This window comes from Pyrgilauda ruficollis, unplaced genomic scaffold (assembly GCF_017590135.1).
Source record: "Pyrgilauda ruficollis isolate IOZ18807 unplaced genomic scaffold, ASM1759013v1 scaffold10, whole genome shotgun sequence".
Classification (NCBI taxonomy): domain Eukaryota; kingdom Metazoa; phylum Chordata; class Aves; order Passeriformes; family Passeridae; genus Pyrgilauda; species Pyrgilauda ruficollis.
This window is the reverse complement of record NW_024508101.1, coordinates 10,138,094-10,165,109: the sequence shown is the minus strand read 5'-3', so window position 1 is coordinate 10,165,109 and position 27,016 is coordinate 10,138,094. Positions and strand designations below refer to the sequence as shown.

Sequence of the window (27,016 nt, the reverse complement as noted above, 5' to 3'; positions counted from 1 at the left end):
GGGTGAGGCAGTGACCCAAGGCAGGGCAGCGTGTGCTGAAACCTCCCAGCCAGGGAGCTGCTGTGCACAGCCTCTCCAGCTCAGCAGCACCAGGCAATTTGTCCTTCATGACAAAAAAAGGGAAAGGAAACTTGGGGAAAGGGGAGGCTACAGCTCTTTTTTTTTTTTTCCTTTTTTTTTTTTTTTTTTTTTTTTTTTCTTTCAGGGAGTGCTTTTCCCCATGCCTGGCAGCCCAGAGCTGCTCAGCTCTCACTGTTAGGGACCTTCAGCCATGTGTGGAAGCCATGCAGGGGCTTCAGCTTTGCAGTGACTCTGGGACACCAGAGCAGAACTGGGAGCAATGAAACACCAGGCCAGCAGGCACTCAACACAGCTGAGGTTCAAGTGTTTTAGAGCTGGCCAGGTCCTTGAATAAGGCATCATGGGGAACGTGACCTCCCCTTTTCCCTTCTCCAAGAAGAAGGCAGATAATTAATAAAGGTGAAGCCTAGTGACATTTTTCAAAGGTTTGATACATGTCCTCAGCTCCTGACTCTTCAGCATCTTATCATCTGGAGGAATCTATTGCTTCTTCTATTTCAGTGAGAATTGGCTGCTTCCAGCCCCAAAAGCCTCCCTGACATGTCCTTGGTAGCGCCAGATTGCCACCCTGGAGCAAGGACCTGAGGAGTCACTGGCCACAGCCTTGTGCCTGATCATCACCCAGACCAACACAGGCAGCTCCTGGACTCATCCCAGAGCAATTGTTAATGAGTGGATGGTGACTGTGGGAGGGGCTTTAATTCTGACCTGAAACACATGGGTGTCAAAATATGCTTCGTTAGGAAACACTGATTTTCCTGAAGCCCTACTAAAATTGTGTTGTCCAATCCAGAATGGATGAGAAAAAAGCAAGAAGTTCTACCTGACAAGTTAGAACTAAAAACAGGCAGAGTCATGGCAAGAAAAAAGAAACTCGCAAATCCACAGCATTACTCTTTTTTTTTTTTACCCACTTTATTTATGTGTGTGTTTCTATAAACATTTTAACTACTGGACATTTCATAAACCATAAAAACAAACCTTCCTGCCCCCAAAATGCAATCTAACCAGCTTTTTGGTCAGACACCAGCAATGCTGCCAGGGCAGGTAGGTGGTATCCCTAGATAACCTCCACTGGGCATGAGCCAGCAGCTCACTGCCTCAGATCCTGAGCCTCTGAGCGATGGAGACAAGACAAGTTTAAAGACCTGGTTGCTCTGCTACTCCAGGAGCAGGAGAAAAGTGGGGTGAATAAAGAATTTCCCTCAGTGGAAAGTCAGAGTCTGATGGAGGGGCTGCAACATCCACTTGCAGGATCAGACGCAGTGACCTCGGCAGGCTTTGGAGCAGACTCGGGGCTGTGACAGTGCTGGGGATTGAGACCATGGCCCAAATGCTCCTTCCTTCCTTCATTCCTTCCTCCCCAGTGGCCCAAATGCTCCTTGCTGCCTTGTTTGCCAGGTGTGAGCAGGGGGAGCTCCTTAAATCCGCTTTGCTCCCTTGCAAGGGCAGGAGTTTGTGGGTGCTGATCCCTCGGGGTGGGCAGGCTGTAAGGCACAGAGGGCAGGGCAGGTGGGTGTTGGGGTGCCAATGGAGCCCAGCCCAGCCAGGTGAGCCAGCACTGAGTGCCAGGTACCCCCGTGGCCCGGAGGGAAGCACCGTGTCACACCAGGGACGAGAGCAGCACAGGGACTCTCAGTTGCCCAGGTTCATGTCTGTGCCGTGGATGAGCCAAACCAGGCGGAAACAGATGGCCAGGAATCCAGTGCCCAGGAGGTCCCCCAGGGCAGTGAGGTAGGGGATGGAGAAATTATCTGGGTCCAGAGCCTTCCTCCACATCAGGCGCACAATCAGGTCAGCCACGTAGAGCAGGATCCCCACCTGGGAGAGTGAGAAGGAGGGCAGAGAGAAGGGCACGGACAAACCCTGGGCTCAAAGCCAAGGTGAGGTGGCCATGGCCAGGGAGCCAGAGCTAACAGGGGTCCCTGAGCACTCACACCTTCTCCAGAGAGCTGAGGTTCCTCACTGGGATGGGATGGGATGGGATGGGATGGGATGGGATGGGATGGGATGGGTGTAGCTGGCTCCTACCCTTTGGCATCACATAATCCACAGTGCCACAGCCCTCTGCTGCCAGCCACAAGTGTGGAACCCTGCTTGAACTGCTCACCAGCACTGCCTGGCCACACCAGAAGCATCTCCCAAAGGTGCAGTTCCTATCCCTGTGCCTTGAATGGGAGTGCTCCCACTCACTCCACCAGATGAAGGGGTTCTGTGAATATGCAGGCAACCCCAAAGGACAAGTTTGTAGCCAGACTTTTTTCTCTTTATTCCTCTTTTTTCCATTAGAAATTCAGATCATGTCTACTTTGTTTTTCCTAAAAGTCTCAGTGGACAACTGGAGTTTGAGACAGTTTTTACATCAAAGCTATCCCAAGCAGAACTGACATGTTAAAAAAAAAAAATCTTTTTTTTTATCTCAACACTTTAAAAATCTTTGTTGTGATTTCTTTTAATTCTTATTTCATTCCCAATTCTGATAAACAGATGGCAGAAAAAAATACTTCAGTTAAAGATTAAAGACTGTCTAGTTAATTGAATTAAGAAGGAAGAGAGAATTTGCACCCCACATCTGTGGTCCCTCCATGGGAGACCACAGCACATCAGGAACCAAAGCCTGAGGCAGCATTTCTAAAGGTGAAAACTGCAGGCTGGGTTGGGAGAAAGGGAGGAGGAGAGATGGGGAAGTAAATTAAATAACAGAACCACAGAAACTAAAGCTGGCTGGAAACTTGAGAGTTTTACACAGATAATTCGTCTTCCTCAATCCAGGATCAAATACATCTACATCTTTCCTGATGGAAAATTTGTTTAACTTGTGCCAAACAACCCTCACAGTTGGAGATGCCACACTCTAAGCAATCAGCTCCAGAGCTTTTTTCCCCGCATTTTTGTTTTTCCCAAGGCCTAAAATAAATCTGCCTTTTTTTCATTTGAAATCCATGATTTCATGTTTCCTCCCCTAATGACCACATAGCAAATGTTATTCTGTCTCTTCCTACAGAAATTTGGCAGTTTAAAGGCCATTAACCAGACTTTTCCCAAGTCTCTGTACTTTGGAATAGTTAACCCCAGTCCATTCAATCACTCCTCTGAGGTCATGTTTTCTGGGCTCTGATCTTGGCTTTCTTCAACTGACCCAAAATTTCCCCCCAACCCTTTTTCTTTCTGTCTTTCTTTATAAAGCATAACAGAGGGGGAAAAAGGGCCAGGCTGAGTGTACCCTCCTCCACTGGTCTCCACAGGAATCTTTTGGGGTCAGTGGTGTTGCTGGGATGCTGCTCTTTATGCTGTCATTTATTCTTGTATTTGCATGCTTGGCTTTGGTTGAGGAGTTACCTCGATGCATAAAGAGAAGAATAAATATTTTCCTTTAAACTGTGGCTGTGCTTTTGGGCTTAGGGTTGTGCAAAGGTCGAGAAAAACTGATTGTTTACACACACACAAGGAATTCACCCTCAGACACAAGGCTGCTTGTAAGTCAAAGTGAGAGTCAGCCACCTCATCATGCAAATCAATGAATCACTTATTTTAAAGGGCAAGTGAAGTCAGAGCCTCTGTGAGTTCAGGCAACAGCCACATGCATTTCTGAGTGAGAAAAATAAAGTTTACAGGGCAAGAAAAGCAGCAAAAGGGAACAAGCATAACAAATCAGATGATCTGCTCATTGCCTACCAGGAACTTTTACTTTTGAAGATGAACTGCTCAGGGCCTGGGCTTTCTCTTTGTTTTTTGCCCACAAGGCCCTGCCCAGAGGGATTCCCTAGGTCTTCACCATAAAATGTGACAGTGGTTTCCAAAATGGGTGGGGAAACCTGCTGGCTGCAGTTTACTGCTTCTCACCTTGCTGGGGTAACTAGTGGCAGCCTGGAAATACCTGGAGCTTAGAGACCCAAGGAGGGAACATTTTCAAACAAGGTACTTCTTGCTACGTGTGTCTCTGCACACTTACTGCAGCTCAGTGGATGCTGAGAAGTTTTTCCTCCTCTCACACCTGATCCCTCACTCACCCTAAAGCACAGTTGTGCTCATGTGGGAAACTAGAGCCTGGCAATTTGGGTGAGTTATTACTGGAGCTACAGAATGTACATGATTCCTGGCAGAAGCACACCTGAAATGACAGGAAACAGAGGCTGCTGCTGAACGTTTTACTGTGACTCCTTTTCAACCTGGAGAAAGCTGGTTTTATGTTATCTGACAGATTGCTTTTGGATGAGAGTTTGGAGTTTACCTGAAGCAAAGCAGCAGCCAGATAGAACATCACAAAGGTGAAGGACAGGGATGTGTGGCCTCCCTGCAGCAGATGGATGGTGTAGAGGAACACGAGGTGCCCTGGGATAACCAGGAGGAACAGGACCCGGGCTGACTTGGAATTCACCCCTGCAGAGCAGAGACAGAAAGAGGGGTAAGAGCAACTGGGGAGGGTGAGGGGAGGACAGGATACAGTTCATATTTTAATGCATAAACCTGGGGCTGCCCCCTCCCACAAACCTCACTGCTAATGCCTTCTCTAGATCACACAAACATAGGAAGCATCTGCGGGATCAGCCCAGCAGCTTTGTCTAGCACTGAAACTACATGCCAAAGGCTTTGTGCTTCGTGCTGATCCACTCTGATTTTTGCAGAAACTCCTCTCAGCTGCTTTCTGCCTCCCACAACTTCTGCTGTGCCTCACTGCAACAGATTTTCCCAGTTTATAGTTGGATTTAGCACTAACTCTCAACCTAACAGGGAAAATCAAGAGGAACTCTATAAAGACAACAGACCCCAAACTGAGTTTTGCTGATTCTTAAGTATTTCCAGTGCTGAAGAAGATGGAGGAATTGCTGATTTTCAGCAAGATTGTGGTCTATTCACTGCTCTGTCCACAGGTGATGGCTGTAGGCTGCCCATTAAAATGACTTTCTGTTAGATCAAATCTAAGATTCTTTTTCAATTACTTTCTCTAGTGCTCCCTAAAGGCCACTTTCTTTGCGTGCCAGTGAGCAAATATGCCTTAAGCCTTTTTTTCATGCTGCCCACTGCAAGGATGCTTCCTCTGTGAGTATTCTCTGAGGAAGGGGAATGTTCTGTCTTTGAATCCCAGCTGATCCTTCACCAGCCAGGCTTGGGAAAGGAGCTGTCTGTGATGACAGAGAGACATGGACACCAAGGGTTCGGGGTCTACCTGATGAGAAGAATGTGGTGCATGGGTTGGGCCAATTCTGCCTCATCTTGTATGGCAAAACTCCAGGCATGCTCCAGAAGTGCAGGAATGTAGAAATTCGGCTGGCTTGGATGGCAACCAGATTCCCTCCAACACCTGTGAGGACAAAACACAGAAAACCTGTAAACCACCTTCACCACAGCAGGAAAGAGCAGTCCAAAACCCAGCCTCAGGTGAGGCAATCTGCATTGACTCAGAGCAGCAGTGAGAGAAAGAGAAAACCTGATCCCTGCATCCCTAGGGGTGCTGCACTATTCACTTTGCAGGAACAGCTCCCAAAAATCAGGAAGGCTCCAGTAATTGTGTTCTTCTGAGTGCTGGCTGAAAACATTTTCCCTTTCTCCCCAGCATTGGATGTAAATGCCATGTGGCCCCTGAAGATGATGAAATTGCACCTGGTTGGACACAGTGAGCAACACCTGGGGAAAGCAGTGCAGATGCTGCTCATGGCCACCTCTTGGATTTACTCACTCAGAGAAACATTATTGTTTGAAAGACAACAAATCATCACAGAGGGTGATTATATATCTGTCTGAAGGTACCTAACACACTTGTTAAATGAGAAGGAATCACAAGAACGAATTAGAACCCAAAAATGTTAGCTAATTAAAGTAAATTAATTCATTCCAGACTGATTAATTGTAGCAAACATGAAAAAGCAGCTATAGAGGGGTAATGATCTGTGGAGCAAACTTCCACCACCCTAAGTATTTTCAGGGTGGAAATGCCACAGAAAAGATAACGGTGAGCCAGATGCTACAGGCTTCTCATGTTTTCCCTTCCTTGGAGAAGAAATAATCATTAAATGTGAGATTTTTCAGACGGGAATCAAAGTGAAAATACTCAGGCTGTCTGATTGCAGCTGAAGATGGGACCTGAGCCGTGCACTGCCACGCTTTGCACGGGCAGAGTGAAGAGCCGCCTGTGCAAAGGCACAGAGCACTGCACCACTCTGCCAGCAGCTCTGCCAGGCGGGTCACCTGTCCCCACAGAGCCAGCCACGGGGCTGCCACTGCCCCGCTAAATTCCTGCTGACTTTCCCAGGCTGGCTCCTTCACTAGCCATGCTGGAAAGGGTTTGTCAGCAAGGTCGGTGTCCTCATGCAGATGCAGGATGGTGGCAGCTAGGTGACACCCGCTGACACTGCAACAGGACACCATGCTTTGAGGGTGGCACGAGGCCCTAGGAACCTGGGTTTGCCTTGGAATGGGCCTGTCCTACGAGAATGTTATAATAGCACAAAAATAAGCTAGTGGATCTTCTGTGATACCAGGATCCCCAGCAGTTTGTACTGACAGGTGTGTGCATAAAAGTACTGCGAATAAATATAAATATAAATATAAATATATGAACAAAATATGTTGAGATATATATATAAAAATCAAATTATACCCAATCCATGCATATAATATTTATATATATACATATAAAATAGATCTTTATCTCATGCATAAATATAAATATGAATATAAATAAATATAAATATAAATATATACAAAATATGTTTATATATATATATATATATATATAAATCAAATTATATCCAATCCATGCATATAATCTCTCAGATACATACACATGTATAATCTAATTACATTAATAGTTATCAACATTCTTTATAGGGGATGGTTGCACTGCACAAATCACTGAGGGGAGGGAAGGAAACAAGGGAAAATGGATTTATTGTGATATCCCCGTTGGTTTGATTTTATGAAAAGTGTCAACGTAGCTCTCAGAGATGCTGATAACCTTTTTGCACAACTCTGTCCTCACTGCTATTTTGCTCCAGAGACACTTCAAAACATAAGCAGGAACGTGATGGGGACCAGTAGCTTCACTTCCACTCATGATGGGAGCAGGGAATTGAACACTGATCTCAATGTAGGGGCAGTGGTGGATGCCAGAAGCCTTGGGAGGAAGGGAGGCATAAATAAAAGCATGCATAGAGCCCCCATACCCAACCTACCGTTAATCACAGGTGTGAAAACTGCCATGCCTTCAAAGTTTGGGTCAGTTACAGTTTTGTCCAGGATGAGCCCACCAATGCTGTTAAGAAAAGGACAGCAAATGACGTTGGAGCAATCTTTTCCCAGGGCAATTCCTACACTGAAAACAGCACAGTGCCATGGGTTACTGCATCCTCCCCATTGCCAGGGCTGGACTGTTCACCATGTACTGCTTTTACAGCTCAGCTTCCACCTACAGCATTACAGGTTTTTTTAATGGTACAATGAGTTCAGAAAGACCTCCTTCCCCACCCCCAAGCAAAACTGGTGGTGGTTAGGAAAGCATTATCATCCTCCCACAAAGTTTTGTTACACTTCTATACCAGACTTAGCACTTTTTAAAAATTCTCTTCCAGATCTCAGCTGAAAGATGTAGCACAGGAAGACAGAACTACCTGGCTCTACATTTACCAGTATTTTCTCTTTACAGCTGGATAAGAATGAGGTTGAAGCCTGACAATCTGTGACGATCAAAGCCTGACAATTTGTGATGATCATCATCTGTGCTTTCAGTTTCCTGGCTTTCACCCATGTGGTGCCTGGATGTGCAAGTGACACTTAGAATGATTTGCTTTTTCCAGTCCTTTGGGGGCTCCTTATCAGCTGCCTCACAAATAAGAGAGACAGTCTGAAACCCTTTGGCACAGTTTGTATCTCCTTTATGCAGGACTGAGAAGAACCAGAGGCAATTTAAAAAAAAAATATATTGAGAATCTTCTCTGGCAAGAGGATATTCTGCAGCAGGAGAAGGTGCTGCGTCAGGTGGCACACAGTACTTCAAACTTTACAGTTTCTGTAAAACTTCACAGTTTCTTTATAACAGAGTCTGTTGGAGAGCCACCAATGCCTGAGAAGCTCTGGGCAAATACCCTGCTGCTGCCCCTGCCAGTGTCACTTTGGTGGCCCTCTAGGTGAGCCCAGGGTGTCTCTGCAGTGTGCACACGGGGCTGGGAGCCGTGCCTCAGTTTACCTGCTGATGCTCATGGCAACAATAACCGGCTGCCACCCAGACTTGAGGACTTCGGCCAGGGAAGGACTTTGCTTGGCAATAGCAACCCAGAGAGGGATCATGACAATGAATACAGCACAGATCAGAGGAGAAAGGTACTTCACATCTGGAAAGGAAAAGAAATCTTGAATTAAATACCTGGAGCTTCACTGGTTGCCAAAATTATAATGCACAAAGATGGGAAGAAATGCAGCAGGACTCTTGCTCCAACCGAGTTATGTTACAGGAAAAATCACATGAAGCATGATAGTCCCCACAAAACCACCTCATTCCACCACAGAAATCCATAATTAATCCCTGAAATTCACTGCTAGAGGATGCTGTTTGAAAATCAGCAGGATTCAAAGCAAGTTATATTTGAAGATTAACAACTCGCCAATTCCACCTCCAACTAAGAAAGATGAAAAGTTACAAAATTTCTGGGCTTCAGGGTACAAATCAAACAGCAGGGCAATGGGGAAGCTCCTGTGTGGAAGCTGTATCCCACTTAGGGCAGACACCTCATACCTTCACCTAAAACAAGAGATAAGAAATACTTTAGGAAGCAAGCTAGCAGAATTGCCGAGCAGCTGGTCTGCTCTATAGGAACAAATGTTCTCTGGCACCTATAAGCCAGTTCAGATCTGGGGTTTCTTTTGTGCTATCTTGCATGTGTTTCCATTAGGTGCTTTTTCCATTCAGCAGAGGCATAGCCTTGGAGTGATATTTAGAAGCAAAGAAATTAAAAAAATAAGATGTGCAGCACTAAAAGAAAATAAACATGACTCAGAAGCATGAGAAACACCTTCGAGCAATGGGGCTGATGCCAGCCCTTTTGATACAAAAATGCTTCTTCAACAAAGCTCTCCATCTGGTCTCTGAGCTGGGGCCAAAGGCAGTGGGATGTAATGCTGGCTTTGCAGGTAATCTGGGAGATGAAGCAGCTCGAAGTGTGCATTTTTAAAAACACCATTGCCAGGGCCTTGGGCTACCTGGATGCGACAGCACTGACGTGATGGCATCTGCTGTGAGAGAAAGGCTCTTACACAAAGAGGTGCAGCTCTTCCTGGGAGCTTTCAGTGGGCACTGAAATACCTCCTCCTGGGAGTTAAGACTTTTTGTCAGTGCTCTTTGCCCTCTGGAGTCATCCAGGACAGGTGGGTTGTATGACAGACCTGGCTGCTGTACTGAGTCTCTTACCCACACCACATGTTGTTTTGAGCAATTAATTCCTTCTTAAATAATGCAGGCACAGCACTGGAGTTGATCAAACCTTATCAGAGCCCACAGAAAGACTCCTGGTAGGATGAATGGTCTTCAGGCTCCACATTCCAGTTCTGCTACATTCTCTCACAGGCAGCCCATAAGCAAGCTGAAACCCTTTGGCACAGTTTGTATCTCCTTTATGCAGGACTGAGAAGAACCAGAGGCAATTAAAAAAAAAAAAAAAAAGAGACAATCTTCTCTGGCAAGGGGATATTCTGCAGAAAGAGAAGGTGCTGCATCAGGTAGCACACAGTACTTCAAACTTTACAGGTTCATCAGTATTTTTCAGGATACATACACATTTTGGTAGGACCCAGAAGTTTTTAGAGTGTGACCTGCACCTTATTACACACTGGGCAGGGAAATGGACTTGTTCAAGCACCATCAGCAGTGCCATCCTTCTACCTGCTTCATTTCATGCTCCCAAAGTCTGTGTGCTGACTATTTTCCATCTCAAGAGGCTCTTTAAACTACTCTGGCAACCCCAGAAATGCTCTCTGGTCACAGCCATAGAGGTTATCATGTTGTTCTGCCCTGTGCTCCCTGGGAGATATTATCTGAGGCACAGCAAGTGAAAGAGAGATTAGCTTCACAGAGGCAGGTGCAATGGCATCATGGAAAAATCCTATTTAAAAAAAGCACCCCTGAAGCTCTAGGAGGACAGGATGGAAGCGATTCATGGGCCTCTCCCTGCAGTGTGTGCTCCTTCACTCCCTCACTTGTGCTTGCACATGGAATGAGTTATGCAAACTGAGAACAGCTGCCTCACTGCTTCTGCTCAGTCTGAAGCAACAGTTTGGGTTCCAAATGCAATTGAGTTTCCTGGATCTTTTTATTTTCTCGTTTCTGTTCTAGCTTAGGCTCACAGTAAATAGCCTAACACTTTAAAAGCAACAGACATATATCACCAATGTTCTGAACTTCTGAGGGTCATCAGGCGCCCAAGCCTTTGGCAACCTGCAGCACAGCTAACCCCAGACCACAGCACCTACTCCAGAGTCCTGCAGGCAAAAAACACTGCAGACTACTTCCCTCCAACTGAATATCTTGTTCATCCATGACTCTCCATGTGAGAGCATACATGAATATTTTACTAGTGCCAAACTCCTGGAATTGCCTTGTGAAGAAGGACCTGCTATTACCCATGCACATGAGGTAGTTTTGCTTGGCTAGTGACAGATCAAGGAACAGAGTCAGTGTCACATATGTCAGCCTCCTGTTCCAAAGCTGCACAATACATGTTGGTCATTTCTTTGACAAATCCCTTTGTGTTTACCAGGCTCTGTCTTCCAATTTGTTACTAAAGGAGAGACTGGAAAAAGCCTCTTTGGTCATTTTTCTACCCCAGTGGCACAATAGCCTCCATTCTGAATCATGCCAGAAATGCTGAGGCAGCCTGCAGTAATTTCACAAGGATTTGTGAGCTCCCTTGCTGAGCTGCAGTTCCCTGCTGAACACTGTACCTATGTATTTGAAGAGTGTGCTGCTGATTCCTGCCAGGAGGGAAAGGGTTATCAAATCTCCCAGGCTCGCTGCTATGGGTGTGGCGACATTGTCTGGATTGATCCCAACTTTCCTTGCTCCAATGATCACACCAATCATCACCAGACCTAGAGAAGACACAGAGCAGGCATCAGAGAGAGCATTTGGGTGTGTTTTACCCCAGAGCTGCAGAGGGATGTGGGGGTCTAAGAGAAGCAAGAAGCACGTTACCCTCAGCAGCACCATGCAGCTGGAGATTGGACACCCCCAGGAGTTTGTCCTTTTGTTTTCACCAACCTGGAGTGCATGACTCTGTCCTTATAACTGCACCAAGGGCCCAGAGGCACACAAGCAAATTCCAGGGATCAAAGCAGATACCAGCAGGCAGCCCAAATGTAGAAGCTCCCCTCCTGAGCAGCCTAATCTTTGTTGCCTTGAAGCAGGACCAGGCACGAAGCACACTCATAGATAAGCACACAGCAGGCATGCAGCAGCCTCTTGGTGCCATCCCCTCCTCTGGATTCCACAGCACAAAGATTTTTTCCATATTAGACTGAAATTTCTCAAAGTTTGAATCACCAAGGAGCAATGAGCTTCCTTATAGCAGCCTGAATTAGCCTTTCAGCCCAGCCATCAGACTGAGCCCTCATGTCCCAGAGCCTTTGGGGCTGCTTTAATTTGCACTGGGTGGATATTGATGCTGTGAGCAGCTCCAGAGTCAAGGGGTCATGGTGGTGGCCTCTGAGGTGCACCTGGAATACTGAGCTGCTTTTCAGCATTGCTGGGGAGAAGAGAGGTCTTGCTTGCCCAGGTAAGTTTAGGAGCACAAACCCCAGACCCTGGTGAACATGTGGGGATCCCTCAGCTATCAGATCTCTCACAGGCCTGTGGAAGAAGCACCTGGAATAAGCCCTGGCCAGGCTCCACTGCTAACTAGAAAGGGCAGCCTTGAGACAAGACATAAGACATCCCTTCAAAGTCCTTCTGTGGCTGACAGGCTGCACCAAAGGAAGCCCAAGAAATGGTGATTCCCTCCAGCTCACAACCTCTCTGTGCCTGTCTACACAGCCCCTCCAAAGCTGAGCATGCACAGGAGCGTCAGTTCTACCCCAAGAAATGCCACATATGCATGCTCCCTGATACAGCATCCCTAACACAAAAACACATCCTCACACAACGTGACATTTCCACAGCAGCCCTCCCAGACACCCACACTCCCCTCCCCTCAGCACAGTTCATGCTGCTCCCCTCCCTGGCCATAAAAACAGCAGCTTCCCATCGTGCACACCCACACACAGGCTGCCTGTGGCATGTCCAGGGAAAAAACTGATGTCAAACCTGAGACAGCACAGCAGCAAAGCCTCTCTGAGCACACCAAGCAGGGAGATTGTAGGGAAGAGCAATGAAAGCTGAGCTGTTGGTTTTTAACAACTGCCTCATCCCACGTTTTTCATCAAAGGCATCTACAGTCAGCCTTTGAGTCCAGCTTCGGGATATGCAGTTGTTCTAACTCGTCCCTTTCATTTGGAAAGCTTGCAGTATCCTTTGTGCCAGCTGCTCTATTCAGTGTATCATGCTGCCCTCGTATGGCAGACCCACAAACTGGAGATCTTCAGGCCTCTCAGAACAGCTCCTGCTGTCCAGCCCATCACATTCCCCTGGAAGAGGAAGAGCCAGGGGAGAGAACTGCCTGGTTCCCAGCTCACAGCAGGCAAAATGCAGGGCTGGCCACAGCTCTGCTCAGGGTGTGGGGAGACCCAAATCCATCTCGAGCGTGGTCTGGATTTGTCTGCTAACAGACCCTCCATTCCCTGGGTGACATTATTTCACCCTCCCCTGGGAAAGGGACAGTGTGGATGGCTCGTGTGGCACCCAAGAGACACGGAGTGGGGGGTTTGTACAGCCAGGCACAGCTTGGGGCACTTTTCACGTGTCAGGTGAAGCACATTTTGATTCTGCCTGTGGATGCTGAAAGCAACAGACCACGGGGGAAGAGAAGCAAAGGCAGGATGCAGGGAGGATGAAAGCAGCAGACACAGCTCCCTGCACCCCTCCTCCCTCTGCCAGACCAGAGGGAAGCCAGCTGGGCCTCCCTGGTGGAACAGGGACAGTTCATTCCCCACCTGGGTGCTGCATGTTTGATCTGAGGAAGCAGAACCACTCACCAAGGGAAAGTGCAGCTATGAAGGCCGTGGTCACGCTGCTGGCACACAGCACAGCAGCCTGGCTCAGCTCCACAGAGCCCTTGGAGATGGCTCCCAGGATCACAGCAGCAACAGCAGCCAGGAGTCCCACCACAGTGGCCTGGACCTGGGGACCAAAGGACAGCTGGTGAGCACTCACCCACATCTGCTCCTGGCAGCCCTGGCTCCACATGACTGCAGCGCTGCCACAGCCTGGAGGGCAAAGTCTGGCACAGATGCTGATTGTTTGAGTATTTAAACAGCATCCTTGCAAGGCTCCACTAGATCAAAAAAGAAATCCTGACAAAGTTCGCAGAAAATCTCTGAGGGCCTGCAAAGGGCAGATAACACTTCAGCAAAGGACACTGAGTCCACCAGCAAAGGAATAGCCCTGGTCAAGACAAAAATGGGCTCCCCATCAGCTCTGCACTCCTGGGAGGCTTGGAGCTGCGCAGGGAGATAAGGGAAAGCACACAGACACATGCTGCCAGCCCTGAGGTCTTGCCATGTGCAAACTCTAGGCTGGCTCCTGGATTTTAACAAGCAGAAGAATTGCCTTTACAAGAGGCAATTTCTCCCATCTCTCCCCTCCTGCCCAAGGCTGATTCCCAAACAGTGCCTGTAAATGACAGGCTTTATCCGGGGGCTGCTGTGAAACAGGGATTGTGCCACAGCTCCTGCTGCAAAAGGAGTTTTATTAGTTCAGTTTGTCCACAAAGGCAGTGAATGTCTAGATGTGTTTTACAGCTAAACTACAAACTCTGGGGCCACACAGAGCTTTACTGGAGGTCAAGACCTGGCTCTGCTTGGCTGTGTTGAGGATACCTGCCCCAAATCACCAGCTGTGTATTCAGCACTGCTGCAACAGATGCTGCTGGTCTGCAACACAGCAAGAGAAAAGAGACTTTTGCATCTCCCAGCTGAAGTGACTCACCTGGATAAGGGCTAAGTTGCAGGTGGCCATTTTCCACTGCTTCTGGGCATCATCCATCTGTCCAGTGTTAGCCTAGGAGTCAAGAGAGACACTCTGAAAAGCTGCTGAAGGCAGTTTCACCTGGTCCCTGGGGGAAAAGGGGTCTCAGAGAGAGGCAAATGCAGGTCACCATCTCCCAGCCTTCCCTGCACTTCCTTCTTGACACTTTTCCACCAGCCCAGTGTCCCAGGGGCATCAGAGGCTCACACTGGAGGTGCAGAGGTGTTGCAGGGCACCCAGCTAAAAGTGAAGTGGGCATATCCACCACAGCCCTCACAGACAAAACGATGAACAAATTAAACCATTTTTTGTCATTTGTTCCCCCTAAATTGCTCTGGTAAGCTACAATTTCTCCTGAGGAATAATAAAAAAAGACCAAAGTAAAAAAACTTGCTTAGGGAGAAAGAAGAGATCAAATACAGAGCAGCAAAAGCTGCTGCAGATTCCAAGAAGCCTCAGTCTGCTCCCCCCAAGGTAGGATTGCTGGGAAGCCCTCGAGGATCAATACCCACAGAAAAGCAATCCAGCACTGAAGCTGACAGCTGTGGAGCCCTGCCTTTGTCTCCTTCATGTGTCACAGGGCCCCAAATATCAGCAAGTGGCCACCCAGGGATTAATTCACCTTCAAAGTGCAGATGGAAATTCTCTGTTCCAGTTACAAAATGAGGGCAAACACATTATTTTAATGCTCACACCCCACTAGTTTCTACTTAGCAGAAAAGGGCATCTCTCATACACTGTGTGATTATATAAATGAAGAATCTCCTGATGTCTCCTGCTAATCACCCCCCTCCCAACACTCCCCACCAGCTTGTTAACACTCACAGCAGTGGAGAGCCTGGATGCCAGTGTCATCTCCAGATTTCCCTTCAGGCCAACCAAGGCAGGAACCAGGATAAACACTTCTGTGATTGTCCGGAACACGTCCCAGTGCTGGAAGGAAACAAAGGCAGTGACCTCAGCTTGTGCTGCTGCCAGCCCAGTGCTGCTGCACCCCAGGGCAGCAGGCTCCTGTCTCAGCACCTCCAGGTGTGCTGTGCACACAGGGGCAGATGCTGCCCTGATGCATTTTATGTTTTGCATTTTGGGAGGGAAGGAAGGAATTTTCAGCTTGCAGTATTCCTCCTCATCCCATGCACAACAAAGCACTGCACTAATGGGGAAGGTTCTTTCCTTCTAGGGGCAACAGAACATTTTGGAAACCCACAAATTAAAACCTGCCTTTAGCATCAGCCAAGACCAACGTTAAAAGTAATTAAGGTTCACAAGCCAAATTAGATAAAGCATGTTCTCCATCCTTTGCACTGACACTAGAACCTCTGTGACTAGAACCTCTGTGAAATTAAGGTTCACAAGCCAAATTAGATAAAGCATGTTCTCCATCCTTTGCACTTTGAACCTCTGTGACTAGAACCTCTGTGTCTAAAACCTAGGTACCTCTACTGCTAACCAAACTCATAAAAACAAAACCAAAGATCTGGAAAATGATCTCACAACAAGAAGTTGTGTCTGTATTTTCTTACCAAACTTCTAGTCAAGCATCTAAGACTGGTGGGGGAAGGGAACGAGACTTTTGCATCTCTTCTCCACAGGCAGTTCCTAAATCTTCCTGTTACCAAGCACATTCTTGGTATAGCTGAAAAAGGTTTTGAATTAAGATATCTCATAAGCCAAACTTCTGGGCCAATAACTTGTCTGTTGTTGCTCCTCTGAAGCTGAACTGTACAAAGCTCTTGAACCAGCTGCAACACCAGAGACAATCTGAAAGCGTAAGAAACTTTGTTGACTGACAGGTCTTCTCTGATTTTTGTACCATAGAGTGCCTTGGAATAGAATTCATCCCTCCTCTTTTTATTCAAGGGTGTTGGCAAAGTCCTGCTGTAGGCAGAGAAGTTTAAATCAGGATGTAATCACAGGACGGGGCCACTCAGCATGAAGGAAAAGTAACGAGCCCAACATCTAAGAGCAGAATACAAGGAGAAAAGGGTGGCTGCAATGATCAAAGGTCCATCTAACCATCCTTGGCTCTGCCAATAATCCAATTTGGGTGTATAAAACAAGAATCTACAAAAACAGTGAATGGGATAACTCTCCTGTGTATTTTCCAGACTCTGACTATCTGCCACAGGGTACTGAGCTGGTGGGGGTTTTCTGCACACTTCCCAGTGTTGAAAGGCTTCCTCTTTCAGGTCCTCATCCAAACTCCCCCCTCCAAGCCATGTGCCATCCTGTGGCACACATTTCCATAGTTTAGCTGCACATCACATGAAGGATCAATTTGTTCATTCCTTCCAACTTGTCACTGGCTAGTACCCATGGTGGTCCTGAATTCTGGCACTAGAGGACAAAACAAACCAGCACATGCCTATCCACCCTTCTCACATCCACTGGCATTCTATAAACCTGAATACCCAGGTGGCTGGACAGACTCAACAAATGGTGAGACATTCAGCTGCCAGCCTGTTAGGAAATATATACAGGGTGGAGCAGCTCGGTGTTTTTCTCTGGCTGGGCCAAGGGAGGCTGTGGGAAGGTGGTTGTGTCTGTCTGCTGGGAAGACCTCACAGCTTCCTTCAGTCAGGATGAATGAAACTGGGCTGAGCCAGTCCTGAGCATGTGGTGCAAGGCACCTCAGAAGTGCAGATAACAGGCAAAACGTTGTTATCAATATAAAAAAGACACTTTTCCTGGCAGTGGTGGGAACAGGCACGTTTCAAAATGTGCAAGGTACGTTACTGCTGCATAAACAACCAACAACACAAAAATTATTTGACACACTACAGTTTTGTTTAAATTTGTTAACATGGAACTTAAATACCTGAGAAAAGCTAGGGGTGGACATCCCTTTTAAAGACTCATGTCCCCCTCTCTCCTCTCTCTTTAATTAAGAATAAAGACCCAAACATATCTTTGACACCTTCAAAGGAAAGAGGAGAAAACGCAGACTTCACAGTCACAATGTAAAACTCCCAACCATTTAAAGCACAGAGGCAGGCAGAAATTCATACTAAGACCTTGCATATTTTGCACATAAAAAGACATAAATAGAGAGCAACAGAAAAACTCAGCTGTTTGTATTTTCTGTGCATGCCATCTTTGGGAAATATGACTTTGGTATATCTAGGTAAGCTCCAATCCTTGTGACATAATAGATTTTGCAGGTCTCAGGCCATCAGAATAGAAGTTTCAGCATATGAGGTATGATTTTTTTGGGACTCTGCCTTACATATAATTACACCTGAAAGCTCTGAACAATTAATAATCACACAACTGTACTAATAAAAAAAAAAAAAAAAGCTGACTTAATTGCCTCTATTTGAGTCTCATTAGTGACTCACTGAGAGCCTAAGGAAAGATTCTTAATGATTTATACCACAACAGCCAGGACTTCATTGTGTTAGTGACTGCAGAAATACAGAATAAACAGATGATGCCTGTGCCATCAGCTTGCAGGACTGTCAGCTGGAGGAGTGGTTGAGTGGGGCAGTTTGGAGTCATGCAGGTAGGAAACTACCTGAATGAAGACACCTGGACAAAGCCTAGGAAATGTCTCTGTCCTTTGAGATGAAAACTGGCCCAGAAAGAGCAAAAACATTCCATGCAGCATTGCAAACCCACACAGGCAGATACAGAGCCAGAAAGAGACTCTTTTCCACTTCACATTTTCATAATGGAGTATCAGCCCTACAACTCAGCTCTGAAGAAGCTCGGTTAATAATTCCATGTTCTACCCACAGCATCTGGATCTGCTCTTGGGGTCCCTCAGAGGAAGAGAGGGGATCATGGATGCACTGAGCCAGCCCCCAGCCCCAGTGCAGCCCCCCAGGCTCAGTGCAGCCCCCCAACCTCAGTGCAGCCCCCAGCCCCAGTGCAGCCCCCCAGCTCAGAGCAGCCCCCAGCCCCAGTGCAGCCCCCAGGCTCAGTGCAGCCCCCAGCCCCAGTGCAGCCCCCCAACCCCAGTGCAGCCCTGCTGCAGCTCCTCACACTGTCCTCACAGACCCAACCTGTCCTGTTACCTCCCCATCCATCTCCCATGGCAGCAGCTCAGAAGCCTCAGAAGTTTTCCATTGCTCTGCACAAGTCAACAGAAAGATCAAAATATCCCAGAGTACAAAATGCAAGCCAATTCAAAATCCTTTTCAAAGCTAATCATCTCATGGCTTTTGTCAACACAGGACAGAGATATCTTATATCTGTGACTTTTATTTGGACTGTGTCCCACTCCAGTGGCATGGAGAGGGAAAATGAAAGGGAAGCTTTCCTCCTGAATTCTCTGGTTTGAAATCTGATCAGCCAACTTCAATATGATTCTTCACCTTACTGTCAAAAAGTGGGCCAAACACCGGCAGGGCCCTGCAAGGTCTCCAGCAATGCCAGCCAGCCCAGAATCCAGATGGACCAGCAGCCAAGGACCCCTGGAACAGAGGCAAAAATGTCCAGAAGGAAAAAAACTGTGCTATGCTATCAGCCCTGCAGAGAGACTGCATCCCCTGCACACACAGGAAGAGAAAATGGCAAACATCTTCTTCTTTGGGCATCCTTTTCCTACAGCATGGGAGACCCAGGTCTGTGCCTAAGAGTCAACTGGGCTAGATAAATCTCTTCTGTTAATCTTTCTCTTAAACAGTAAAATATGAACAGCTCTTGGTTTCATCCCAGAGCAGATCAGAAACTGCTAAAATCCTGAGAAGTTTGATGGCAAATGAGCAATTGACAAATGAGCAATTTACACTTTGCTCTCTTTACAGCCATATGAGCCCTGCAAAAGACAGCATCAGTTGGACTCACAACACAAAACCAAGTTATTTCAAGATATTTTGTATGTAATAAAAGAAGGGCAGCAGGACTAAACTCAGTATTATCTATGCTCTAGATACCATCCTTAAGCTTGCCCTTATATCTCCCTGTCCAAGGCAGACACAGAGTTTCCTAAGAATGTTTTGCAGCAACTACAAATAGGGCAAGACATTCCTTAGCCAGAAGAACCACTAGAAAATGGGCAAACCACAGAACAGACTCCTGGACTTGAAAAACCTGTAGTTTCAGTATGTGAGCCCTCATGCCTGGCAATATGAGTCTTATGGTACCTGGCCTCAAGCAAACAAACTTAGTGTCAGGTTTTAGTTGGACAGGATTGTGAGTTTCTGTCTCTCACACTTGCAGGAAGTTGAAAATAAGCAGCTCAAAGACAAAGAAGCACAGAAGAATATCCCAAACCTTTAAAGGCTAAGATCTCTGCATTTTCCCAGCTACTGGTTTTGTTTTTAGCTGTGGGACTGTGGATACCATGGCAGCTCACCTCACTGACATCTCTCCTGTGCCATTTGTGACTCTCAATGCACTGGGCTCCCTCCTCTGGGAGCTGAACCCATGGACTGACCATTTCTATTCCAACATACTTCACCAAAATATACACTTCCTGTGGTTGTGGTTTACACCTGACCCCATTTCTATGAGTCAAGTGAGCAAATACACAAACTAGATTGCCCATTGTTATTTAAAGGACAGGTGCAATGTACACACACATGGCCTGTGTTTCCCATCATTTGGATACAGTTACGTTTTTGAACACAGCTCAGTTCTTAGCAAGCGAATTGATTTCTTCTAGACAAAGACCTGTACCTCCAAGGTACAGAGTGGGTATGTGCTATGTCTTTCTCCTTCTTTGAGACAAATGCTAACTATCAACATAACATCTTGGGTAGTTTGAGAACTTCTGTAATGCTGCAAGACAGGTCTGTGCCTAAGCACAGCACAAGGTGGAGATGACAAACACAGCCCAGCAACAGCCTGTGCCACTCCAGTTAACCCTTCTTTGATATTCCTTGTGCTCCCTTGGACTTCTCTGCCTTCTTTGTTTCTTCCATTGCAAGAAAAAAACAAGCAAGGTATTGTCTTTCCAAGCATTCAAGTATCCATATTTAGCTCCTCCTGTGGTATTAATGCCAGAGAGTCCAATGTACTCCAGTGAGCTCAGAGTGTAGGATATATCCTTGAGAAACTCTGCCAGCCTTTTGATTTGTAAATCCACCAGCATTAGATGCCCAAATGAGATCAAATTTTGCATTTCTATTTGTGCCACCGGTACAAAGGAAAGAGGATGGGATAGATCCTGCTTGGGGGCACAATGGTGTAAATGCTGCAGCACTCCCTGGCAGCCAGGGGAAGTTATTCTAAATTTATACTCACCTCAGGAACTGCCCAAGAAGCACACAGTTTGTAGGCAAGGCTAATCATTTTATGGTGGCATGCCTCTCATCACGGTATCTAAATGATTTCTAGACCAAAGATTATATTAGGTTGTTTGCAAAGAACTGAAAGCATGAACTTGCCTCTAAGTAAAACAGGTAGTTAATAACAACCCTGACCCAGATCTCCTTATCAGCAATTTTTGAAGGAAAGAAATGATATCATGCAACAGGGGAATATGCTGCAGCCTGATCCAGTTGCTTCACAGGAGTCTTTACCAAAGTGTTCAGCTCCACAGAGAAAAGGGAGCACCCAGTCTAACACCCAGACAGTGCTAGGCAGCCATCTGAAAACCAGTATCCCACACCACAAGGAACCCAGCTACTGATCTAAAGGACATGGATGGTGTCCCTCCAGCACAGAAAAAGCCTACAGCCATACTGCTGACTGGCTGCTAGGACCACACTCATTAAAAACAAACAAGCTCAAATACTCAAGGTCAGAGCCTTAGCCCACCCTCTGACTACAAGTTGCCTAATCACAGGTACCTACTTGAACAACATCCATCAAGAGGCCAGCAGCTACCATTCCCAAGCCAGCCAGAAGGAATGGTACAAAAATCTGGGAGGCAATGGAGAATGAAGTCTCTGGGAGAAATCCACTGGCTGACCTGGTCAACTTGCAGGTGAAACCTCTCAGCTTCTTGCCGTGGAAGCACAGTTCCAGCTGTAACTGGGTGACCACCATGGTCACACACTGTTACCCCATGCTCAGCAGGAAAATGGAGGGAGGTCAGGACATGACACAGATCCTCTCTGTAGCTTTCTCCAAAGCCAGAAGGAATGTTTTTCCTCAAACTACAGCAACGATGCCAAATTCCTTTAGTTTCTTCTCCTCCTAGGAGCACGTCCAGATGATTGCAGCAAGGGTTTCCTCCAAAATTGGTTCAGCTGGGTTGAGCCCAGGTGGCAGCAAACTCGATGGACACAATTTCTCTGATTTATATCCAGGGGGGAATTAAAAAAGAGAAGAGAAGATTGTAGAGATGCTTGTGGACGAATAGAAACGAGCCCACACCCCATTCAGCTCCCACCACTTCAGTAAAAACCAGTAAGACCTGCTCAGGCTACAGCACTGAAAGAGTAACAAGTCATACAAGAATCCCTCAGCGTGCTCAAACACACTGGTGTCCTTTCTCCTCGGGTTACATTTCTTGTCAGAGCGCGGCGCGCGTTTGATACGATGGTTTAATGTGTGAGCCTGCTGCCAGCCAGCCCAGCTCCCTCGCTCCCACCACAAGCACTGCCGAACTTTCCTCACTGTCCCGAGACCGAGGAGGTGGGGAGTTACCAACCAGGATCCATTCTGCACTTCTCCAAGGTGAAGAAAGGTCAAGGAAAGCAGGAGCCCAGGCTTCTCTCAGCTGACGGCGTTACGCAGGTCTCGTCCCCAGGCAGGTGACACGGCTGAGCCGGCTGTGACACAAGATCTGCCCTTCTAGACCCCGGCCCCTCGTGTCCGCTCCATGGTGGGACAGAACAATCAGGCTGTGCCAGCTGTACCTCTGAATGACTGGCTCTCAGGGGGAAAAAAAGTTCAGAGAACCGGCCAATAAGCTTCAAAAGCAAGCACCCTTATCTGCTGTCATCACTTCAACTTTCTGCTAGTTTGCAAAGGCCAAGATAAGAGTCCTAGCCGAGCTCATTTAAGGTAGCTCCATAATCTCTCTGCACAGAGGGAAAGGGCACGCTGTGAGCCGGTCACTCTTCCTGTTCTAAAGTTAAACATGCTCCTCCTGCATGCTCCTGGGAAGTACTGTCTTTGAGAGGAGGGTCTCACCCCAGAGGCTTCATGGTTAAGGAGTTTACACAAGGTCAAAAATCAGAGTTGCACCGTGGCTACATACGGCAAAAAAATTTTGTATCCTGCTCTGTAAAGGCTTCAGCTCAAAGTCAGGCATGCAGGGAAAAGAGTCATGGTATTACGCCTGGGCTCTTTTCTAATAATTATTTTGGGCAAACTAATTGAATCAGAGGGTCAAACAGCTTTAAAAACCACCTTTTAGGGTGGATCAACCCCTTCCCTCACATTCCCTGCAGAGAGGAAAAGGCTAATGGCTTGTGGACTCTGTCCTTGTGACAGGGTCCCCAGCACTGTGGGGGAGTTGGAGAGAACATGGCATGCTTGCAGCTAAATTGGGAACTGAGGAAGCTCTCAGCCCTTTAGACAGTGATTCTTTGGTCTGAGTTCGCACCAACGGAGGTGACAGAGCAGATCTCCCTGGAAGCAAGGCAGAGTGGAAAACAAATGCAAGCTGCAGAGGCTGTGTCCTTCGCTGCTTTCTAGGCTGGTATTTTGGTACAGCCCCTAAAACCTTCTCCACTCCCAGCTGCCTTGGAGTGTACAGTGACTCCACCACCTAACAATGGTCCAGTTAGCTGAATGCTAACAGGGGAGCACATTTCAGCTAATCTAACTGGAAAAAAAAGCCCCACAATATCTGGAAGAGTCAGGTTAATAAAAATCCTGTAATAACCACACATGACCCAACCTCTTTATACCAGCTGGAAAAGGGAAATGACAGTATGGAGGCCCAGTTCTAGTTAGTCATTCACAGAGGCTTCAAGGAAACAAAAGACAATTTCTGGACAAAAACATAGGTTTTCCAGTTCTAATAATGTGCCTACCTAGTTGCACCTGCCACTGTATCAGCTAACCAGATTGATGACAGGCAGAAGCATTAATGTAAAGGAAATATCAATGAGACTGAATTACTCAAATGACATTAAAAAACACAGCAGCAACACATCCTGTACTAAAGCATCAGCCCGACGGGGTTTATGAGTTTACCACGCTCCATCTCTCTCCTTCTAAGCAAGCACCATAAAAAGCCCTCAACCGATAAATCAGCATGCAGGGAGGTAATTGGTGCAGGTGACCCATGTGTGTACACTGGGCCATTTTATTATGCATTTAAGGAGCCTCTGATAAAGAGCCACACTATGTTTATCAGCAGAGAGATGCATCACATTTTCCTAGCAAAGAAATAGACCTTATTTGTCCAGAAAACATATATTAGGTTTGAGAAGAAAGAAAGCATTGCTCAACAGTGGGAAAAAGACTGTAACTAGCTAGCGAAAAAACAACAAAAAAAACCCCCAACAGCTCAAGGCTGTGCCACTCAAGATGGCAAAACCTGGAGAGGTGCACTGCTGCCCTCTCTGCACACAGATACATCCTCATGTTGCCAGCTAGTCAACAAGTAGCACTGTCCTGGGGGAGTCAAAGCACAAACAGCCTCTTGGGTGAGCCCTGACCCTGGCACAGTACAAAAAACAGAACAGAAAGACAGCAAGTGTCTGAGAGCACAGTTCCATGCCTACCTTGTCATCCCTGCAAAGACACAGAAATGACAGAAGCTCTCAGAACGTGGCAGTGCTGGCAGCAGGCAGCACTACCCCAGCACCGTGGGCTCCCGGGAGAGCGATGCTTTCCAGGGACTGCTCGTCCCAGCTGCTCCAGCTCTACACTCCTGACTCTGGCAGCTCTCTCTTACACCAAGCAGGGAATTTTTGTTTCTAACCTTGCTCTTCCTTGCTCTTCTCCTCCACACTTTAAGAAAGGGCAGAGAAGAGAACTTTTGTGGAGAGATGGAAGCAGGCAGATGGAGAGTGCCTGGGGCCCAGGGACTCTCAGGGAGCCACTGCTGTCCCACAGAAACAACAGCAGCAGCCAGGCAGAGGCCAGGACTGGCTCAGGAAGGGAGGGCAGCAGCAAGTCCTTGCTGAGATGTGCTCAAGTGGTCATGCACAAACAGCCACTCAGCTCATTGCCAAAAGCCACATTTCCTATGAGATGTTGCATGGGTTGATTTCCCATACTTTGAGCACTACCATGATGGCTTTTAGTGAGCTCTGCATTTGCAAAAACAGAAGACAGACTTTTGCAGTTTCATAGGAGAATGAGGTCTGCCTCACATTCTGTTCATATTAGTGGCTGTTCCCTCTAGGAAAAAAAAAAAAAAAACTCCCAGGGAAGAAACATTGAAGGAAAAGTCCTCCTCCAACATCATAAAACCATCTGCAATCCATTTCACACTTTAATAACCCACAGTAGGAAGAAACATACATTTAATGTCAGAGATCCATAGGAACAGTCAGCTCTAGAAAGTTTAAAAAATAAAAATGGAAGTGGCTGCTCAGTGTTCAAGGCTCTTGGGAATAATGTCTAAGGAGACAAAAAGTAGTTTGACACTGGGTTTTGCATTTGCCTGGTGTTCTGTGATCTGACTAGGCATTCTGCTGGTTATCAAGTACATGCTAAGGTCAGTTAAGGATACTGTGTCACTCCTAAGCCTCTATAGCTCTTCTAGCTCAGGGAGATCAGCCCTGGGTTAATGACAAAGGAACACAGCTCCACATTTGTGAAAGTTGTCAATGTATGCACTGCAGATTCCCTGTCCCTGTATCAGATAGGTCAGGGTAGCTTGACCTCACAGCTAGTTAGTCAAATAAAAAGGTTAACAAAAAGGCATGCTGTGAAAGGAGCCCAGAGTGCAAAGGCATGGTAATTTATAATCAGCTTTAAAATGTCTAAAATTAGGTGCTGATCATTGCCTTAAAGGTCTGTATTTCATAGGAGGAAAGGTCTTATCCTGATTCCCACAGAGTCAGAAATGGGACTTAAGGAATTCAAGTCCTCTGTTGTGAGGCCTTAGGAAAGGACAAGGTGCACAGGCAGGGCTGAGCTGTTGTATGAAATGTTAACAGTGCTGGGCTGGCTGATGCCTTGTGCAAGGAAGGAGAGGGTGCAGGACTGCCCAGAGCTACATCCATGAGCAACGTCACCCCTCTGTCTGCTGCAGGAAACACCGTGCCACCCCAGGCTGCACTCACCCACCCTCTTCCCAGGACCAAGGAGAGATCTCTGTATATTCCCAATCACTAATCAATTAGGACTCCACATTCCCAGTCAGCCTTCATGTACTCTTTAGTACCGTGTTCTCTTTTTAATCCAGAGAAAAGGCACCAGAAAAGCACCACGTGTCTCTTGAGAGCTGTACAGTACATAATAGCTGACTTTGAGGGACATGCTGGCATAGGAAACTGCTGCAAATCCTCCCTTACTGTGTCATTCCCAGAGCAAATCCCCTGCCTGTGAAGAAAAGTCCCCCACTTATCCCACAGCAGGTATTGTCAGATGAGTTTCTTCCCCTTACCTGAACATAATCCAAAACCATGCCTGCCAAGACCATGCCAAGCCCAGCTAGGAGGTATGGCAGGAGCACTTGCAGGCAAATTGAGATTGCTGACTCTTCCTGTGACTTTGCCATGGCTGCTTTCTCCTCAGCCAGCAGCTTCTGCTGTGCATGCAGAGAGACATCCTCTGCCTCCTGGCTGCCAAGTCGGCTCTCTCTGTGTTTACCCTTGCTCCTTCCTTTGTGCCGGGCTCGCTCTCCATTCCTAGACCTGCCCTCTTTTCTCCTCTGCCGAACTTCCTCACCTTTCATGGTGGCTTTCTTGAATCACAGTTTTTCTGAAAAACAAAGTCAGAAACAATGAGATAACAAAAAGAAGTATCAGGTAGGTGAGAGACAGGAAATTTGGTGCTGTGTGCACTCCATTAACCTGAAGGCAAACTACCACTTACTCCCCAAACCCAAGATACTCCGCTGGCCCCAATACTAGTACTTAGTTTACCTTCAACTTTGTATAGCGTGGAACCAATCTCCCTTTCTGTAGTTGCATCTCTTCCTAGACCAGTGCTCACGCTGCAGCGCTTGCTGTGCATCCTGGCTGTTCCCCTGAGAACACCCAGAAGTATAGTGCTGCACATGGCCTGAACTTTTGACCCACCAGCTCTTACACTGGGAGTCACAAAGAACTTATGAGCCCAGCAGAATCCAACCCTTTTCAGGACCTGACCCCTAGCCAAGAAATGGGAGCAGCTGACTTCCTTATATCCTGGCATCCCACAGTTCAGCAATGGACTAGCATCCAGGTGTGTACTGTGCTTACTACCTAGCATAGCTGTCCACCACTCCTCTATAACAAGACATTACTTTGATCTTTGTGCTAATCTGGATACTTTTCCTTCCTTTTGTGCCTTAGTTGACACACATGCACTACATGACTCATCTATCTACAGAGAAGTTGCCACGACCTCACAACATCTTACAAGAAAAAATAAACATGCAAAATTGTAACCAGTAGCCCTTTTGCTGCCATCAAATCTCATTTCTTGATGGAATTGTCACTCATGCTGCTGGCCCAGGCAGTGCCCCAAGTCTTTCACCCATCACCTCCTGCCAGCCCTCATCGGGATTAACCTTTGCCAGATGTTCCCTGATGCTCTCATTTCCAGGACGGAACACCCCGAGGCCCTGCGCTACCCCAGGCAGGACCAGCCCTCGTCTTCCCCCAACATCTGGAGAGCGGAGGAAACAGCTGGGAGGCCCCAATGACGGCTGGTGGGGGAGTGGGGGGAGGGAGGAAAGACGGGCGGAGAGATGGGGAGGAAACTCCCGCTCTGCGGGCGGAGGACCCGCGGCCCCGTCCGTGCGCGGCGCTTACCGGCTCCGTGCGCTGCCCGAGCCGGGGCTGTCCCCGCGGGGCCGGGGCGATGCGAGCGCGGGCGGCTCCC

At 47.2% G+C, this 27,016-nt stretch overlaps 1 protein-coding gene across 9 annotated transcripts in view; it reads right to left on the bottom strand.

Annotated features, from left to right (window-relative positions):
* Window positions 1-977: 977 nt before the first annotated feature.
* Window positions 978-27,016, bottom strand: part of SLC41A3 (solute carrier family 41 member 3) — a 26,834-nt gene continuing 795 nt past the window's right edge. The window contains exons 1-12 of one of the 9 annotated variants that reach the window (XM_041461733.1): window positions 21,531-22,046; window positions 20,927-21,369; window positions 18,502-18,600; window positions 15,011-15,118; window positions 14,147-14,218; window positions 13,195-13,339; window positions 11,011-11,157; window positions 8,264-8,408; window positions 7,254-7,333; window positions 5,249-5,383; window positions 4,313-4,461; window positions 978-1,902 (exon numbers count right to left, since the gene is read on the bottom strand). In XM_041461733.1, coding sequence (XP_041317667.1) covers window positions 1,717-1,902; window positions 4,313-4,461; window positions 5,249-5,383; window positions 7,254-7,333; window positions 8,264-8,408; window positions 11,011-11,157; window positions 13,195-13,339; window positions 14,147-14,218; window positions 15,011-15,118; window positions 18,502-18,600; window positions 20,927-21,121 — 1,461 coding nt within the window. In that variant the 5' untranslated portion in view covers window positions 21,122-21,369; window positions 21,531-22,046 and the 3' untranslated portion in view covers window positions 978-1,716. Of the gene's footprint in view, window positions 1,903-4,312; window positions 4,462-5,248; window positions 5,384-7,253; window positions 7,334-8,263; window positions 8,409-11,010; window positions 11,158-13,194; window positions 13,340-14,146; window positions 14,219-15,010; window positions 15,119-15,708; window positions 16,651-18,501; window positions 18,601-20,374; window positions 20,464-20,926; window positions 22,047-25,592; window positions 25,910-27,016 lie in introns of those variants that run through there. The other 8 variants (XM_041461723.1, XM_041461759.1, XM_041461712.1 and 5 more) reach the window with 8 other exon arrangements.